The 17,732-nt window shown below is 44.4% G+C and overlaps 1 protein-coding gene across 1 annotated transcript in view; it reads right to left on the bottom strand.

Annotated features, from left to right (window-relative positions):
* The window catches only part of LOC308293616 (proline-rich protein 5-like), a gene marked incomplete at both ends in the record, with an annotated part of 29,206 nt that overhangs the window by 6,079 nt on the left and 5,395 nt on the right, over nucleotides 1-17,732 (bottom strand). Inside the window, 2 exons of the mRNA XM_080736211.1 lie at nucleotides 782-873; nucleotides 3,471-3,528. Coding sequence (XP_080592337.1) covers nucleotides 782-873; nucleotides 3,471-3,528 — 150 coding nt within the window. The remainder of the gene's footprint in view (nucleotides 1-781; nucleotides 874-3,470; nucleotides 3,529-17,732) is intronic.

The following is a 17,732-nucleotide window of genomic DNA, read 5'->3' as shown; positions in this document are numbered from 1 at the left end:
GCCCACCAGGAGGCGCCAGTCATCCCCTCTGAGTGCCCCCATAGCACTTCCATAGAAGAATACGAGGCCCTGTTGCGTCAATGCATGCGTGATGACGTCACTTGGTCACATGAGCGCAGACAGGATGTTATTGTGTAACTTACTGTATGGGCTAGTGTTGATCATAGCTGTTCACTGCCGATCAAAATTTGGACATTTTGCCGCACGCGGCCACAGTTTTAGCCATAAAACAAACATCGGAGATAAAGGGCTTTAAAGATGGGGAAATGCATTGGAGTATACGGAGAAAAATGGCCGCGCGATGCTCTCAGCGTCGACTCGAAGCGACTAGCGGCTAATGGGCTACATCCAGGCGTAGCCCCGACCTAACGGTGAGATATAAAGTTATACTGTAATTACAGTAAACGCATCCAACGCGTCGTGGGCCTCCAGCGACATCAAAGAAATTGTCGCGTAGACACCTCGTGGGCACCCGCTGTGTTAATAAAACTTGACCTTTCACTCTGTATTAGTCTGCTCTTTTTCCCCTAAACACCAAAGCTTTTAGCTGAAAATAGCTGATCTACAAGCTCTTGTGAGCTTGTAGATCTGCTATTTTTGGCTAAATTTCTCTGAATATGGACACTAGAAAAAAACTTTCTATCACACAAAGATTTGGAGGACCCCCTGTAGTAACTCTGAGGACCCCCTAGGGGTTATATGCTTATATTTATTGAAGACTGCTATGTGTCACCTGTTAGAGGTAAGCCTTGTCGAGTGTGCGTGTGTGTATGTACTGTACCTGTACAGGGTAGAAGATGGCCTGTAGAGTAGGTAGCGTCTCAGTGAAGAACCGAATCCACATCTCAGACAGGATGAGGAGCTGTCTTTCCCCTGGACAACACAGAGAGGACAGAAAGGCAAGTCAAACTATCTTTCTATAGAACTTAAAGGAGTAGTTCACCCCCAAAATGACTTTTTTTCTATTGATTACTCATGCCATGGAGAGTAGAGTTCAATAATGTTTTTTGGTTTTTGTCACATTCCTAAGACTAAAAATTTGATTTGAGTAAATTTACCCCCATTGATTCCGGATGGTGACCCGTTTCGAAACGGGTCACCATCCGAAATGAATGGGGGTAAATTTATTGTTATCACATTTTTGTCTTAGGAATGTGACAAAAAACAAAAAACATTATTGAACTCTACTCTCCATGGCATGAGTAATCAATAGAAGAAAAGTCATTTTGGGGGTGAACTACTCCTTTAATCTGTCATCTTTAATCTCTACACCTGGAACAGGATGTCGTGCAGGGAGGGCTCCAGAATAAACCTTTACATCGGTTGCACTGGTGTGCTAACATCTTTCATTTTGGTGCACCAGCGTAAAATGTAGGTGCGCCAAAGAAATATCACTTTCTTTCTACTTTTTTATATTGAAGGTCGGGTGACATGGCCAAAACAGCTAATTAAGGCTATCAAATTAGCCAATTTTTTTAATGATGTCATGTACCCCCATGTTAAATTACCCAATCAAATTAATTTATTGTAGTTACTGTACTGAAAGTAGTACTTTCTGTACAGTAACGGCAATACATTAATTTGATTGGGCTAATATGGGGGGAGGGGCGGAGTCGAGTATCCATATCATTATCTTTTGAAACTGCCCCAACAAAAGCTGTCCGAGGTGTGTTTCCGACTTTCTAAACCAACTTTAAAAATATCAGTTCTAGGGGTAAAAATTATACAGCATTCGCTATAAAATCAGTGGTTTTACCGGTAAAAAAATACAAGTCTTCTTCAAAAAAGGTGTCAGAGATTAGTTACTAGAGTCCAACACGCTTCTCCCCGTCCCTGAGACGGTTTTGTCGGCCATACCCTGCTGTCTGACTGGAGCACCTGCGGCACCGCACGACGGACGAAGTATACATTCACTACTAACTGATACGGCCCCGCCTCCTTTTCAGACCGTTTGAAGAAAGACCACGTGACCTACTGTATCATAATGTTAATCTTCTTTGCATTACATCATACCTTTAACCACTTGAACCCTAACGTCCATATTCTGAGAACTTTAGCCAAAAATAGCAGATCGCAACATGATAAATGCTACACATTTGTTTTTGGTTATTTTAAGAACAAAATCAATCGCCAAAAACAAAAGCACAGCCAGTTTGTTGAGCTTTGAGGTCTGCTATTTTCGATGTTTTCACCAAAGGGCCCTTTTAGAAATGTCAGCCCCTGCCTCTCTAACATTCTCTGCACATCCCTGCAGATGAAGCTCACGGATGATTGCCTGGTAAGGAGTGTCTGTTGTGCTCCTACAGTAGTACTCCATGTGCCAACTTTCTAGCTTTTCACACAGCTCTTGGTTCAAACAATTGAACAGAGGTTAAAGTGTGGTAGACCGTACCGAATCTCGTGTCCCCAATTTGCTTCACCGGTTTTGACAGCAAACCTGCCAAGCCCGACTTCCTTACTGTACATACTTCATCAACGATTTGGCAGCTTGCAGAATGAACACATCTTCGGGGGCAGTCTGTGCCAAGCTCTGAAGGATTGAGGGCATGGAGCCGCACAGTATTATACAGATGATCCTGGTAGTGAAGTAGTGTGTATGGTCTGGACAGCCATTACGTTGTCATCCATACCACTTTATTGACCACATTAATGTCTAGGACGTATCCGGTTAATAGCGTTCTGATCATTTATCTCATGATGTTCTAACCTGTTTCTTCTGGTGGAAACACTGCTGTGGTAAACACTTTTGTCTTCCTACATTTTTATCCCACAATCTTGTTACCCATTTTTCAGCCAGTGCCTAAGCTGGAATCCTGGGGGCTGCTCTTCCTCTGCCAACATGTCATGTTTGGGAACCACTGCTATAGTGCCAATTTGTCAATTTCATTTCTTGGACGTTTTGCATGACCCTCTGCCTCTACCATTCTGCCCAGTTTCATAAAAAGCGAATGCACAGTTCTACCAGAAATATGAAACACAATATGATATTGTAAAATAGTGGGAGATCTAAAGGTCTGAGGTCAAAAGTCCAACCGCGAAAGTTGTTCGGCATGAGGAGACGCATAATGTGTATCGTTGGGGAGTAGGTTTCATGGCTGTAGGTCAAACAGGGCATGAGTTATACCTGTTCAAAGCTACTGGAGAAGTAAAGTGCATCCTACCCTAACTGCTCAATGCTCGACAGAGCCCCTTGTTTAATATCGTTTTAACTGATGGATTCCCAGTTTGATTTAAATTGAATTGACTGGACCACAAAGGAAACAAGTCCTTTTTTGGTGTTATCCATTTAGCCAAGTCTCACTGTACTTCTATGATGTTTACATCTTTGACTTTGATTGATTGTATTCAATCAATCAATCAATCAAATGACAAATGTGAACAGGACTTAAAATGTGGACTAGGGATCTGTGTAGATAATCTCAAAACTAAACCAGTGTGACCTATCACCATGTACTAACAGAGCCACTCACCCTCGTACAGCTGGATCCTCTCCAGGATGTGACTCAGTCCTTTAGTCAAGAGTTGGTTCTGTGATGGAAACAGTACAAGACAGGGAATGTAACACATGCCTCACTTCCTTCCTACAAGTGAATATTATTATAGGTACAGACTTAAACATTACACATTAGCGATGTTAATCACATAATGGGGAATATTTAATTACATTACATGAATTTAAATTCTAGTAAAAAAGGAGCATTTTTAAAACACAAATAGAACTTGCTGTGTGTGTGTGTGTGTGTGTGTGTGTGTGTGTGTGTGTGTGTGTGTGTGTGTGTGTGTGTGTGTGTACATGTACCATGTGCTGTGTGAAGATGAGGTTGTGACGATACAGTGTCTGCATGTGTGTGTGCGCGTGCGTGCGTGCGTGCGTGCGTGTGTGCGTGTGTGCGTGCGTGCATGTGTGTGTGTGTGTGTGTGTGTGTGTGCGTGCGTTATTTGTGTGTGCGTGCGTGCGTATGGGGCTCCGTCAATTCCTTTAATATCACCGAATTGCGCAGCACCGCGTACCATTACGCGTGAACGCGTGAACGCGTGACCAAGTACGCGTGACCAAGTACGCGTTCACACGCGCACGCGTGAACGCGTACACGCGTGAACGCATACACGCGTAACCACTCTAAGTCAATGGGAAAACCACGCGACGCGTTGACAGGTGTGTCGAGAGTGCGCACGTGAGGTACGCGGAGGTGAGATTTTTGGCATGAGCAGGCCTACATCTGTTGTTACTCACCCACCCACGCATGCACGCACGTGTGTGTGACTGTTTGTGCATTTGCAAGACAAGACATTTGACACTATGAAATTCAGCCTCAATACCAGCAGATAGCATTTTAATATGTATGTATGTATGATAAATGATTCATAATTATCTGACTATTTCTGTATTTTTTCTTTTTTTCCTTTTTATTTTTTACCTTTTTTTAACTATATTTTACAATGGCTTACAAACAACAGTGAAACACCCTTTTAAATGTGTGTCTTCTTGACTTTAAGTTCTTCTTTTAACACTTGGGTGACTGAACTGAAAAAACTACCCCTCCGCCTGCAATTACCGTTCATTTAGACCGTTAGATTTTCTCCCTTTTGGCCGAGCTGCGCAACACCTCCTCCCCCTGCTGCTGGCGGGGATTCTATTGTCTTCCAAATGTGAATTAGCATTTCAATTGACCTCTCAAAATACGACGGGACAACAAGCTCACCAAAGCCACGCAGTTTATGAGCTTATATAATTAAACATTTGTTTGGCAAAGCTTTCATATATGTCCCGACTTTATTATTATTATTACTAGAAGTTGATATAAGTTAGTTAATTATAAAGATGATCAGTAGGCTCACTAGAGCGAAGCCGTGGCGAGCGAAGCCGTGGCCCAACACAAAGTTAACAAAGAAATTACATAAACAAGGGAAATAACAAATAAAGAATGGTCTAAACACAACTTATAAAGCAACGAAAATAATAAGCTAAATAAGAGGAAACGAAAAATACAATAACTTAGCCAAACAGAACCTTTCCGAAGCGTTCAGAACTCAACAAAAACTCAACACATCTTAAAAATCAAACCTCGGTTCGAAGTGGAGCGGTGAATTTGAGCAGTTCCAGGTAAATATATAAAATATATAAATATATTCACCTATTTATATATTGACATGTGTCAATTCTTGATTGCCTGTGGCTTGCTACGGTGGCTGCATAGTGAATAGATGGAACAGAGATATTTTGGATAGACTGTTCAAAGTCCCTGACTTTTTTCACCTATTTTATATATTGACATGTGTCAATTCTTGATTGCCCGTGGCTCGCTACGGTGGCTGCATGCTTCGTGAGCCTCCACTCTAGCGGCTATCACGGGCAGACGCAGACAGCAGAGGGGGTCGACTCGAGATACGCCAACATACCATGCTTGTTAGTTGTTATTAACGGACTACACACACACACACAACAGCTGATCTTCACGCAGACAACACCTCGATGTGCGTCTTGCGCGAGGCGTTGTGAGCTTGCAGCTCTCTCTCTCTCTCTCTCTCTCTGAAATACGATTCTCTCTCTCTCTCTCTCTCTCCCTCCTCTCCCCCGTCTCCCTCTCGCTGCCGTTAACCTTTGTTTTTATCGCGACGTGGTGTGTGTGTGTGTGTGTGTGTGTGTGTGTGTGTGTGTGTGTGTGTGCGTGCGTGCGTGCGTGCGTGCGTGCGTGGCGCGCGCGCGCGCGCATGCGTAGATCCTGTTCGAACTGAACGAAACAATCTTTTCCCACTAGACGGGACAAAAGCTGAAAGCTGTGCACTGGGAGCTCGTGCTCTGCACACCGCTCCAAAAATAAATAAATAAATAAATCCCGTCCTGTCCCACTCCTGTACAAGGACTCCTCATACCTGGAGTTGTTGTCTTATGTCTTTCTCTGCTTTACTGTAGCCTACTCACTACTCAGGGATTAGACACAATATATATATAGGCCTATATAAATATATATAACAATGAAAAGCAAATGATTATCCATTAGAAATTAAACGTGCAGGACACAAGTGTCGGTGCCTAGGCCTATACTGTTTGACGGGCTGGTGCCCGTGTCACCGTGACATGCGTGCCCGTCTAAAAGCCGTCTCCACTCGGACAGAACAGGCTGACTGCACCGGGAGACAGTGTGTGCCGTGTAGGCCTATCTATACAAGCTATATATATTATAGATCACCCAGTTGTTCTTTCTATGTATTATTAGCTGAAATGATGCTTAGCTTTTAGAAACACGCTGTGCAGTGGCAACACAAGTTCATATACTCTTCTCGGACAAGCTTGAGCTTGCGAGCGTAAAATGAAACCAAATGGACCCGTACGGTTCTCGTGCGTTTTCATTTGGCTCATTGTCTCTGTCTCTCCGTTCTCAGTGGAGGAAAACGTACTCCGATTTTTTACTTAGGTAAAAGTATCAATACTGCATTATTGAAATACTTTGTTACAAGTCCGGAATTCAAAATGCACTTGGGTAAAAGTAGGCTCACAACGTGTCACTGCGCAGCGCTGAGCGCGACGCGCTGTGAGCTTGGCTATTTTCAAATAGTCTATAAAACGCGGCTAAAGGCATGTTTTATAATATAATAATTTACATCTGCAAAGTAACTAGTAGCTATGTTTTCATATAATTGTAGTGGAGTAAAAATACAATATTTGGATCCGAGATGTTTAGGAGTAGGCCTAGTAGGCCTATTGAAAAAAAAAAAAAAAAAAAAAAGACGCAGACAGCAGAGGGGGTCGACTCGAGATACGCCAACATACCATGCTTGTTAGTTGTTATTAACGGACTACACACACACACACAACAGCTGATCTTCACGCAGACAACACCTCGATGTGCGTCTTGCGCGAGGCGTTGTGAGCTTGCAGCTCTCTCTCTCTCTCTCTCTCTCTGAAATACGATTCTCTCTCTCTCTCTCTCTCTCCCTCCTCTCCCCCGTCTCCCTCTCGCTGCCGTTAACCTTTGTTTTTATCGCGACGTGGTGTGTGTGTGTGTGTGTGTGTGTGTGTGTGTGTGTGTGTGTGTGCGTGCGTGCGTGCGTGCGTGCGTGCGTGGCGCGCGCGCGCGCGCATGCGTAGATCCTGTTCGAACTGAACGAAACAATCTTTTCCCACTAGACGGGACAAAAGCTGAAAGCTGTGCACTGGGAGCTCGTGCTCTGCACACCGCTCCAAAAATAAATAAATAAATAAATCCCGTCCTGTCCCACTCCTGTACAAGGACTCCTCATACCTGGAGTTGTTGTCTTATGTCTTTCTCTGCTTTACTGTAGCCTACTCACTACTCAGGGATTAGACACAATATATATATAGGCCTATATAAATATATATAACAATGAAAAGCAAATGATTATCCATTAGAAATTAAACGTGCAGGACACAAGTGTCGGTGCCTAGGCCTATACTGTTTGACGGGCTGGTGCCCGTGTCACCGTGACATGCGTGCCCGTCTAAAAGCCGTCTCCACTCGGACAGAACAGGCTGACTGCACCGGGAGACAGTGTGTGCCGTGTAGGCCTATCTATACAAGCTATATATATTATAGATCACCCAGTTGTTCTTTCTATGTATTATTAGCTGAAATGATGCTTAGCTTTTAGAAACACGCTGTGCAGTGGCAACACAAGTTCATATACTCTTCTCGGACAAGCTTGAGCTTGCGAGCGTAAAATGAAACCAAATGGACCCGTACGGTTCTCGTGCGTTTTCATTTGGCTCATTGTCTCTGTCTCTCCGTTCTCAGTGGAGGAAAACGTACTCCGATTTTTTACTTAGGTAAAAGTATCAATACTGCATTATTGAAATACTTTGTTACAAGTCCGGAATTCAAAATGCACTTGGGTAAAAGTAGGCTCACAACGTGTCACTGCGCAGCGCTGAGCGCGACGCGCTGTGAGCTTGGCTATTTTCAAATAGTCTATAAAACGCGGCTAAAGGCATGTTTTATAATATAATAATTTACATCTGCAAAGTAACTAGTAGCTATGTTTTCATATAATTGTAGTGGAGTAAAAATACAATATTTGGATCCGAGATGTTTAGGAGTAGGCCTAGTAGGCCTATTGAAAAAAAAAAAAAAAAAAAAAAAAACAGCCTCGCCAAACGTTTATCTCTAGAATGAAACCAAATGGACCTGTAATTAATTATATAATTCCAGTTCACTGCAAATGTGGGTCTCAGGAGGAGAAGGCAATAGGAAGAGGCAATAATAACATAGGTCCTACACCAGGGCAGGGTTGCACCAGCTGTTACTAAGTTATAACGTAGCCTAGTTGTAACGTAATGTCTAACGTTTTTAGAAGCCATTTACGTTACAACTATAGGCTACGTTATAACTAAAGGTATGTCCTCACCGGCGAATTAGCGAAAGCGACGTGAATAAGCGAACCAAAAAGGCGAAGAATTCGCGATTCGCCTTTTTACATACACACCAAAAAGCGACGCGAATATGCCTATAATATTCGCCTAAATACGAGAAGTGGTGAACTGCTGTTTTTTAGCCTATACGCGCTCCCTATTGCGAGACAGTGCGCTCTTCGTATATCGCCTCTCTGCATGCAGACAGTGCATTTGGCCAGAGAGAGAGAGGGGAAGGGGAGCAGACATAGAGTTATAATAAGAGGGGAGCAGAGCGTTGAGAGTCCTGCACGGGTCCAATTTTGACAACCCGCGCCCGCCCCGCCCGTCATTAATCAGATCCGTGGACCGCCCGTGATGATTATATAAAAAATCAAAACCAGATCCGCCCCGCCCGTCAAAAAAAGGACCCGTCGCCCGCCCCGTTACCCGTGATTACGTGCAATAAAGTAGGTTAAATAGCCTACAGCCGTGCGTGCGTACCTACTATGGCACCCCATTCTATTTTCACTATATAGTTGATCGTCCCTGCACGCCATCGCCGTCGGAAAATGCTGTTATAAGCCTATTATTAATATTATTATTTGGATAAAGTAGAATGACATTCAAAACCAATCATAATCATTTAAAATTGTATCATGATCTGACACTGTCATGACAGCTTGTTGCTGCTGTGTCGCACATTGAAAATATCAGAGCTACAAGCTTTGTGAGCTTGCATGTCTGCTAAACATTCGCTGTTGAACTCCTCTCTCTCTCTGTATTAAATCAAGCTCACTCTATCCTACTTAAAGAGAGAGAGAGAGAGCATGGTCGAGGGACCTTCACTTTGCATTGCTTTTCCGTGTCTCTCGTCTGTGGCTGCTTGGAAAAAAGTACTCGAATGTCTACTGGTAAAAGCATGGTTTATGTATGTTTTATTGTTAATTTATATCTGCAAAAAGACTAATGTTTTAAAATAAATCGCTGGGTATTAAATACAATAGGATCCGAAATGTAGGAGTAGAAGGAAAGTACTGGGAATTGGACTCAAGTACAAATACCTACAAGTACAGACTACTCAAGTAAATGTACTTTTAGTTACTTTACACCACTGCTGCTGCGAGCTGCCTGTCTGTGGGGGAACGGAGAGGAGGGGGAACGGTGAACGAGTGTTGTCTCTTCTGTGATGTGATGGGTTGTGCGCCAGTGAAGACTTCTATTCTTCTTTTTCTTTTTACCATTTAATAGGCTAACAACCACGGCCAGGTCATCATCACTTGATGATGTAATTTCCATTGTTTTATTTGTTTCCCCGCTCCTCTCTCCTCTCTCTCCTTTCTTCTCCTTTCTCCTCCTGTGGCTACAGGCAGATATCACCCCCTCGTATTTAGGCGAATTAAGCGAATATTGTACAGCTACAGATGTAATTTGTTCTGTAGGACTATTATTTATTCATTAATGGGAACGGCGCTGGGTGTAATAAATAAAGAAAAAGAAAAAAAAAAGACAGACACCAGTGAATGCACTGCTTCATGGCGTGTCGACATTTCATTTTAATATTTAATTTTTTACTAAGCCTGTAGCTTTGGACACTATGGACAACAAATGTACTTGACGTTAATGGAGTGAACAATACGTTAATAAGTGTTTAGAGAGCAGCCAGCTGCCAGCTGCAGGAAAGATGACACACAAATTATTTAGCCAATTTGGAGAGAGATTTACCGATGCTAGAAAAATGTCCTCTCATGGAGAATACTATAATTTTGCCAAGGTATTAAACAAATGCTAAGTTAACTGAAGGTCAATAGTTGATGCTAGCTAAACACATTTGTTTCATTTCGCCGTTTTAATATGTAAATGTTATGATGAAAAAAAAGAAGGAAAAAAAACATGCCCAGCTCTGTGCAGGCCGCGCGCAAAGAAAGAGGATGTACAGTATTTAATATATATATATATTGGGCTTGTCATTCATTAATGCATTAAATAATGATTGCCCAGGAGCCATTTGATCTCGAGAAGTATAAGCCTAGTTGGGAATATATTTGCTTCCCTGAAATTAAACAAACTGTTTCACACGTGCGTGCGTGCATGCGTGGGTGCGGGAGAGTGCAAAAGCACTGATCCAGACGCTCCATCAATCCAGCACTCCAATGGAACTACACGTAAGCGTTTGAAGGCACACGCTTCCCTCTAAAGCCAAACGTCTCGTATAACCTATATAGGGAAGCGTGTGCCTTCAAACGTTTACGTGTAGTTCCATTGGAGTGCAGACTCAAGCTCTGTTATGCCAAAATCTCACCTCCGCGTACCTCACGTGCGCACTCTCGACACACCTGTCAACGTGTCGTGTGGTTTCCCCCTTGACTTAAAGCAGCCAGGCGATCACAGGAGACGGTTACACAAAGACGTGTGAACGTGTATTTTTAATATGCGTTTACACATCAGGAGTAATATCAAGCGTTGCTGAGGGTTTTGGCGAGATTATTGGAATGGATGGAGCTTCATAGCGTGCGTGCGTGCGTGCGTGCGTGCGTGCGTGCGTGTGTGCGTGCGTGCATGCGTGTGTGTGTGTGTGCGTGTGTGAACAAACAGGTGTCACAGTGCTGCGAGTTATAATTTAACTAATCACACCATTCATCCAATTAGAAGAGGTGAAATGAGCCGGAGAGTGTAAAATGTATTGAATTAGTCTTAGATCATCTTAACTGGAAGGAACGAATTAACAGTCACACTATTTCGGATTACAGTAATTAAATCACTTAATTCCAGGTTAGCTCAGGAGCGCACTGAGGCGCCTGCATGTTACTGATTATAGAGAATGTTATATAATTGTAATCAGGTCTTTATGTCCTGCGCAATGAATTAACAAAACTGAACAGAGCGAATGGCATCGGCATGATGCGTGCCGCAAATCATTGTCTTCTTTGAATATTGGGACTCATTCCACAGACACAAAAGCAATAAAACAGGGGACAGAATGTGGGCAGAATTAGGATCCTTAAGCTGGCTGCAGGGGGTGGCAGGGAGATATCCCTGCAGTGTTGATTTCGTCGACTAAAACTATGACGAAAAATGTTTGTCGACTGTGTTTTTTTCACTGACAAAAACTAAATAAAACTAAGCTGTGATGTCTAAAACTAATTATATTGACAATTTTGTCAACAAAATAAAAACTAGACTAAAATGTTAGGGAGGGACTAGTGGAAAAGAGAGTCATTTTATGTTTGGTTGCTCTCCGGTGTTACATGCTCAAAATAGCCGATCTACAAGCTCACAACGCATCGCAGCGTGACGCGTTGTGAGCTTGTAGATCTGCTATTTACAGCACACAACCTCAAAAACAACATTGCATCCCTGTCGCTGCTCCACCACCCAGAGATGTTCCGGGTTTAAAGGAGAGAAACATCTGTGAAGGTTGGCTCCCGGCTGATGACCCTGCAACCAGCACCATGGCACCGTCGGAGGTGCGTCAGGCAGCAATGCCCAGCAAGTTTTCTTACTTGTGCTTACATCTATCTTATCTTATATAAACACAAACGACACCAGGAATTGACATGCTCACTTCTGCTGATTATAGGAAAAATAGAATCACAGAGATTAATGGATAATTAGGTCAGAAGGAGACCTCTGAATGTTGTGCCATTGTGCGCCCAGTGTGCCCGGTAGTGCGCACTCTACCAAACAAAGTTGGCATAGTGGGTGGTTTTAGAATCCACTATACGTGTGTTGCCAAAATAGCAATTTTAAGGAAAGCGCAACAACACGCCCACAGCCACACCTCCATGCGCAAATAACAGAGTCGGCATAAAGTATAGAGGGTATGTGCATGCATAATGTGAATGGCAAATCGAGTGGCAAAGTGAGTTTAATGTCGTTTAACGTTGTTTAATGCAATCAGATAGGACTTTTCTGTTTGGATGTTTGGGCTGTCAAGGACAGAAAGTAGTTTTTTTGCCTCTCAGTAGGCGTTCCCGCATAACTTCCGGGTATGATGACCAGTAAGATTCCCTAATCGGGAGATAAGCGTCCGTCAGGTCGCAGCGTGATTTTAGGGCAAAATGTGTAGGAGCAGTGTCCAAAAATGTGTTTAAAGAAATCGGCCAGATGGTGGCGCTATATGGAACAGATCCATGTTGATGACATGAGTGTAGACATACTGTGTACCGATTTGCGTTATTTTAGGGCAAAATCTGTAGGAGCAGTGTTCAAAAATGAGTTTGTAAAGATTGGCCTGATGGTGGCGCTATATGGGACAGATTCATGTTGACGGCTCTCTTGGCGCCGCCGAGGCGGACGCGTGGGTACCGGCCCCGGCTCTCCCGGTCACTCCTAGCCAGAGTTATGGCATTTTATGTGCGCTGCAGTGGCGGGGGTCCTCCACTAGGGGCATCCATTCTGGAGCACCAGGAGTCGGTGGTCCCCAGGAATTCCCCATGAACCATGACCCATGACCACCATTTGGGTGGTCATTTTTGCACTTTTTGGCGGCGGCGGAAGGGGGTCCCTGGGGGTCCCTGGAGCTCCAGGGGTCCGTGGTGGGGTGGAGATTGTGGATTGGCAGGCAAGGAGTAACGGTGGCGGAGATATGAGTTGGGGAAAAGTGTGACGTGACGGACAGACTGACTTACAGACTGACAGACTGACAGACTGACTGACAGACAGCCGGTGGAGGTTTTGGTAGTAACTGCGACCTGACGGTCGCAATGATGTCACGTGCATACCCTTTATAGCGGCCCCAAAATACTGTTGTTAGGGACAGAGCTGCCTTGCCTGCATTTCGCGGGTAGAGGGTAAGGCTAAGGGGTATAGCAGGGAATGAAATGGGGCCCTATGTTGTCCATGCCTTATCCCTAAACTATTTTGCTTTTTTTTCTATTTTGAAAAACATTTTTAAATATTTCAAACAGCTGATCTACAAGCTCATGACGTTTCAATGTAGATTGGGTATTTGAAGTATTTTAAAATGCTTTTCAAAATAGTAAAAAAAAAAAAAAGGAAGAACGCAGCATGCAGGAACCATTTTGTTTTTGTTGGGTATCCTATTCTACAATCCTTTAAGAGCCGCATCCCACTTCCAAGCCCATTCACGCCTACTTCACATCCACCTCAACTCATAGGTAGATCAGATGTAGATCAGATGTATGTCGGTAGAACTCACGGAATACTGCCCACAACCCTATGCCGTCCGCTCATTCGCTAGAGAGCAAGAGAGAGAGAGAGAGAGAGAGAGAGAGAGAGAGTCTCAGGTTACAAGAGGGAAGGGAGGGGGGTCAGCAGCACAGGGGGAGAGAGAGAGAGAGAGAGAGAGAGAGAGAGAGAGAGAGAGAGAGAGAGAGAGTCTCAGGTTACAAGAGGGAAGGGGGGGGGTTAAGCTGCACAGGGAGAGAGAGAGAGAGAGAGGGGTCAGCTGCACAGGGGGCACACACACACACACACACAAACACACACACACACACACACACTCAAAATACATGAAGAAACAGTGCTTTTTGTGGGCAACATGGCTTGGAGCAGTTGTGCGTGTGTGTGCATGTGAGCACGCGAAGCGTGCGAACTCTAGGATTCGCCCGCCAAAGGCGGGCGATATTCTAGTATTATACATTTTCTTCTTCTATTGTGGCAATTCTGGCTGAACTGGAGGTGGCCAACAGTAGAAGCCTGGGTTGCACTGGGCGGCTCCCAGTGGCCAACAGCAGAAGACCAATACTGGGTGGGAAGGCAGTGTGGATGAGACTGAAAGAAGAACTACATGGCAAATAGACACAAATAGCATCACTCCAAAAACACAGAGCCGCCTTTCCAGTCGCTCAGTGTGGTGAGGAAGTTCCCCAGCTCTGGGCTCTGTGACATGCATGGTTACTGGCAGCGAGGCCTGCTCTGTGGCCAGGCACCACCAACAGGATGGATGAGGAGTCAGTGGCAGGAAGACTGTCTGTCTGTCTGTCTGTCTGTCTGTCTGTCTGTCTGTCTGTCTGTCTGTCTGTCTGTCTGTCTGTCTGTCTGTCTGTCTGTCTGTCTCTCCTCCACAACCAACAGGATGGATGAGGAGTCAGTGGCAGGAAGACTGTCTGTCTGTCTGTCTGTCTGTCTGTCTGTCTGTCTCTCTCTCCTCCTCACAGGAAGAGGATGGCTTCCTGACGACACCTTACGTCCTGTCCGGCACCTCAACAGAGACTTTGCTTTGTATCATAAAGTCATATTAGTAATTCCCCAAACTCTCATCAAGAATGATTTCTATTTCCTATTCTAAAACGGCTAGTTCCATTCCTTGATTCTGATTGGCTGGTTGCCGTGGTATCTGAGACTTTCTAAAACGGCTAGTTCCTTTCCTTGATTCTGATTGGCTGATTTCCCTTAATTGCTGTGGTATATGAGACTATAACCCACACCTTGAATCAGTTTATATCAAACCCAGGTGCGTTATTTCTTTCCACAGTGTTCCACAGCTAGTGCACCAATTATCTGCACCTGTGTTGTTGGCGAACTACTTTCTTGTAGCTGGGGACTACTTTTTTGCAGTGACAGTGACTGAATGGCTCCGGGTGAAAAAGCAGGGGCGTCAATTGGGTATGGCAGGGGTATGCAGCTGCCATACCCTGGGTCCAGGGGGGAAAATAAAAGTTACTTTTAAATATAAATCCATGCATGTCTCTTTGTCTATCTGTGCTGGTTGTTATGTTGTTAAATCACAGTAAAACTAGAAGCAGTGCTCTTCCGAGCACAGGTCTCCACCAGGCCACACAAATCGGCCTGTTATAGCGCCACCATGAGGCTGATTTAAAAAATGTGGGGCAGAGGTTCTGAATTAGCATCCAGGGAGTGTGTGTGCTCAGTTTGGCAGCGATCGGGCCAACGGCGCCGGAGATTAGCTGGTAACAACCAGGCCACACAAATTGGCCTGTTATAGCGCCACCATGAGGCTGATTTGAAAAATGTGGGGCAGAGGTTCTAGATTGGCATCCAGGGAGTGTGTGTGCTCAGTTTGGCAGCGATCGGGCCAACGGTGACTGAGATTAGCTGCTCACAAACTGCGAGGACGCACGCACGCACGGACGGACGGACGCACGCACGCACGGACGGACGGACGGACGGACGGACGGACGGAGGGGAAAACATACTCTCCCTCAGCCTTCGGCTGGTGGAGACAATAACTAAAAATGCAAAATTTTACAAAATGGTCACCGGTGTCAGGAAACCAGTCATGTTGCCATACCTTAGCTTTTTCTGAACTGACGCCACTGTGAAAAAGCGCCTCTATTCTCCAGGCACATACTCGGCTGTTAGTTTAGGTTGCTATGCTAGCGTTTTTGATGTGATGTTCACCCACATAGCAGCTAAATCTGGATGAAAATAAACATGTGTATGGATCAAATATGGTTCTTAACATGAGACTGATCTAACACATAAGTGTTGTTTCCCTATTTTTTGGCAAAAAGAATGACGTGACTTTATAAACACACACTGGCTTCCGTTCCTGGGATGTGGCTGGTAAACAAGGAAATGTCTCTTCCTGGTCGCGGAGAAGTGTACTTTTTTCTTTAATATTGGAATGCTTAGAATTATTTTCATGTTGCAATATTGTGACCGTTTTAGAAAAGCAATAAGCCACGCGAGGCTTGTGGTTACCGGGTTATTATACACCGGCTGAGAGGGTCGCCTGACGCTGACGCCTCGTGTTTCCCAACGCCTCTCAGCCGGTGTAACCACTCGCCTCTTGTGGCTTATTACTTTAATAAACAGCAGTTGGGAGTTCGCCGTCTTGCACAAGGACACTTTGACAGGATATGTGGCTGTCGTAGGATTTGAGAGAGAGAGAGTGCAAACCTGTAGGATTACTGGGAACATATCCTTCACCAGCATAACGTACGTACTGTACATGTGAATATGGAGTTTAAAGCCTGACGTATACTTAGCTGTAGGCATCGTATCTCACACTGAAGACAGCCGATCTATAAGCTCACAGCGCCTTGCAGAGCGAGGCATTGTGAGCTTATAGATCAGTCATTTTTGGTGTGAGACAGTGGTGTGGCAGCAGCGTGTATCAAAACAGCATCCCAGTATCGGCAGTGGAAGCTTGTGATTGGCTGAACTGGTGGTAGGGAGCGCTCCGTTATGTTCCCCTGGACCGCGCGGAGGTGACGAAATTCGGGGGGCTGAAGATTTACTATTCTGTCCATAACGGCACATAAGTCGGTAACAGCGCTGAGTCGGCTAATGCGACCGTCGCAACGCTCGACTATGCAATGTTTCATAACATATATAATCATAAACATTTATAAGGTCAAGTATTATACTTAATAATTGGGACCTATAGGCCTACATTTACAGTAGTTTAGGCATTTTGGTTTGATAAGGTTGTGGGCAGAACAATTTGTCCTTGTTTGTTATTTTACTATTTTTATTTTTATTATAATTAAAGACACTTCATAGTGAATTAGTGATTATAATAAATAGCCTATGTCATGATTGCTAGATCAGATCGTGTTTATAATATAACGCCGGCGTGCCTCCGTCATTTCCACCGAAAACAAGCGCTCCCCCCTTGTTCCATTGTCGAAACCGGGATGCTGTTTTGATTCACGCGTGGCTGCAGCTAGTCTCAGAGAGTCACAGGAGGACTAAATAAAGGACCAGCAGTCTCTCTTTGAGTGTTCCTGCTCTCCTGCTGCTTTCCAACAAAGTTTAAAAAGAAGGTATTCAGTAATCAGCTTACAGTCACAGCCTCACAATTAATGTGAACCCAGCAGCACCAAGGCCTGCTTTCAAAGAGTTGACAGTTTAGGAGAGAGACGAGAGAAGAAGACTGTGACCTGATCCTCGATAAAGTTTGGTTCTGATTCTAGACCAGCTAAGAGTGCATGTTAGCCAGGAGCTGGATCTGTGAGTCACTGCACCATCAACAGCAACTCTGTTGGTGGTTTGAGTCTTGAGAAGAAGGATGCACCGTCAGCAGACAAATACAAGAGAACATGGCCTGACCCACAGACCACATAATCACTGTCCACATGCCTTTAAGCAGGACACGAAAAAAGAGATACATTATTGCGACCGTCAGGTCGCAGTTACTATCAAAACCTCGACCAGCTGTCCGTCTGTCAGTCAGTCAGTCACACGTCACACGTCACACTTTTGCCCTGCTCATATCTCCGCAACCGTTGCCCCGATCCATGCAAAATTTTGCATACACACTCCTTGCCTGCCAAACCACAATTTTGCCCTAAAATCAAGCTGCGACCTGACAGTCGCTTATCTCTCGATTAGGGAGTCTTACTGGTATCTATGTATTGTATGCATGCATGCATGCATGCATGCATGTATGTATGTATGCATGCATGCATGTATGTATGTATGTATGTATGTATGTATGTATGTATGTATGTAT

This window comes from Nannobrachium achirus, assembly GCF_963921795.1.
Source record: "Nannobrachium achirus genome assembly, chromosome: 11".
Classification (NCBI taxonomy): Eukaryota; Metazoa; Chordata; class Actinopteri; order Myctophiformes; family Myctophidae; genus Nannobrachium; species Nannobrachium achirus.
Note: the sequence above shows the minus strand (reverse complement) of the source record. Positions and strands in the feature narration are given on the sequence as shown.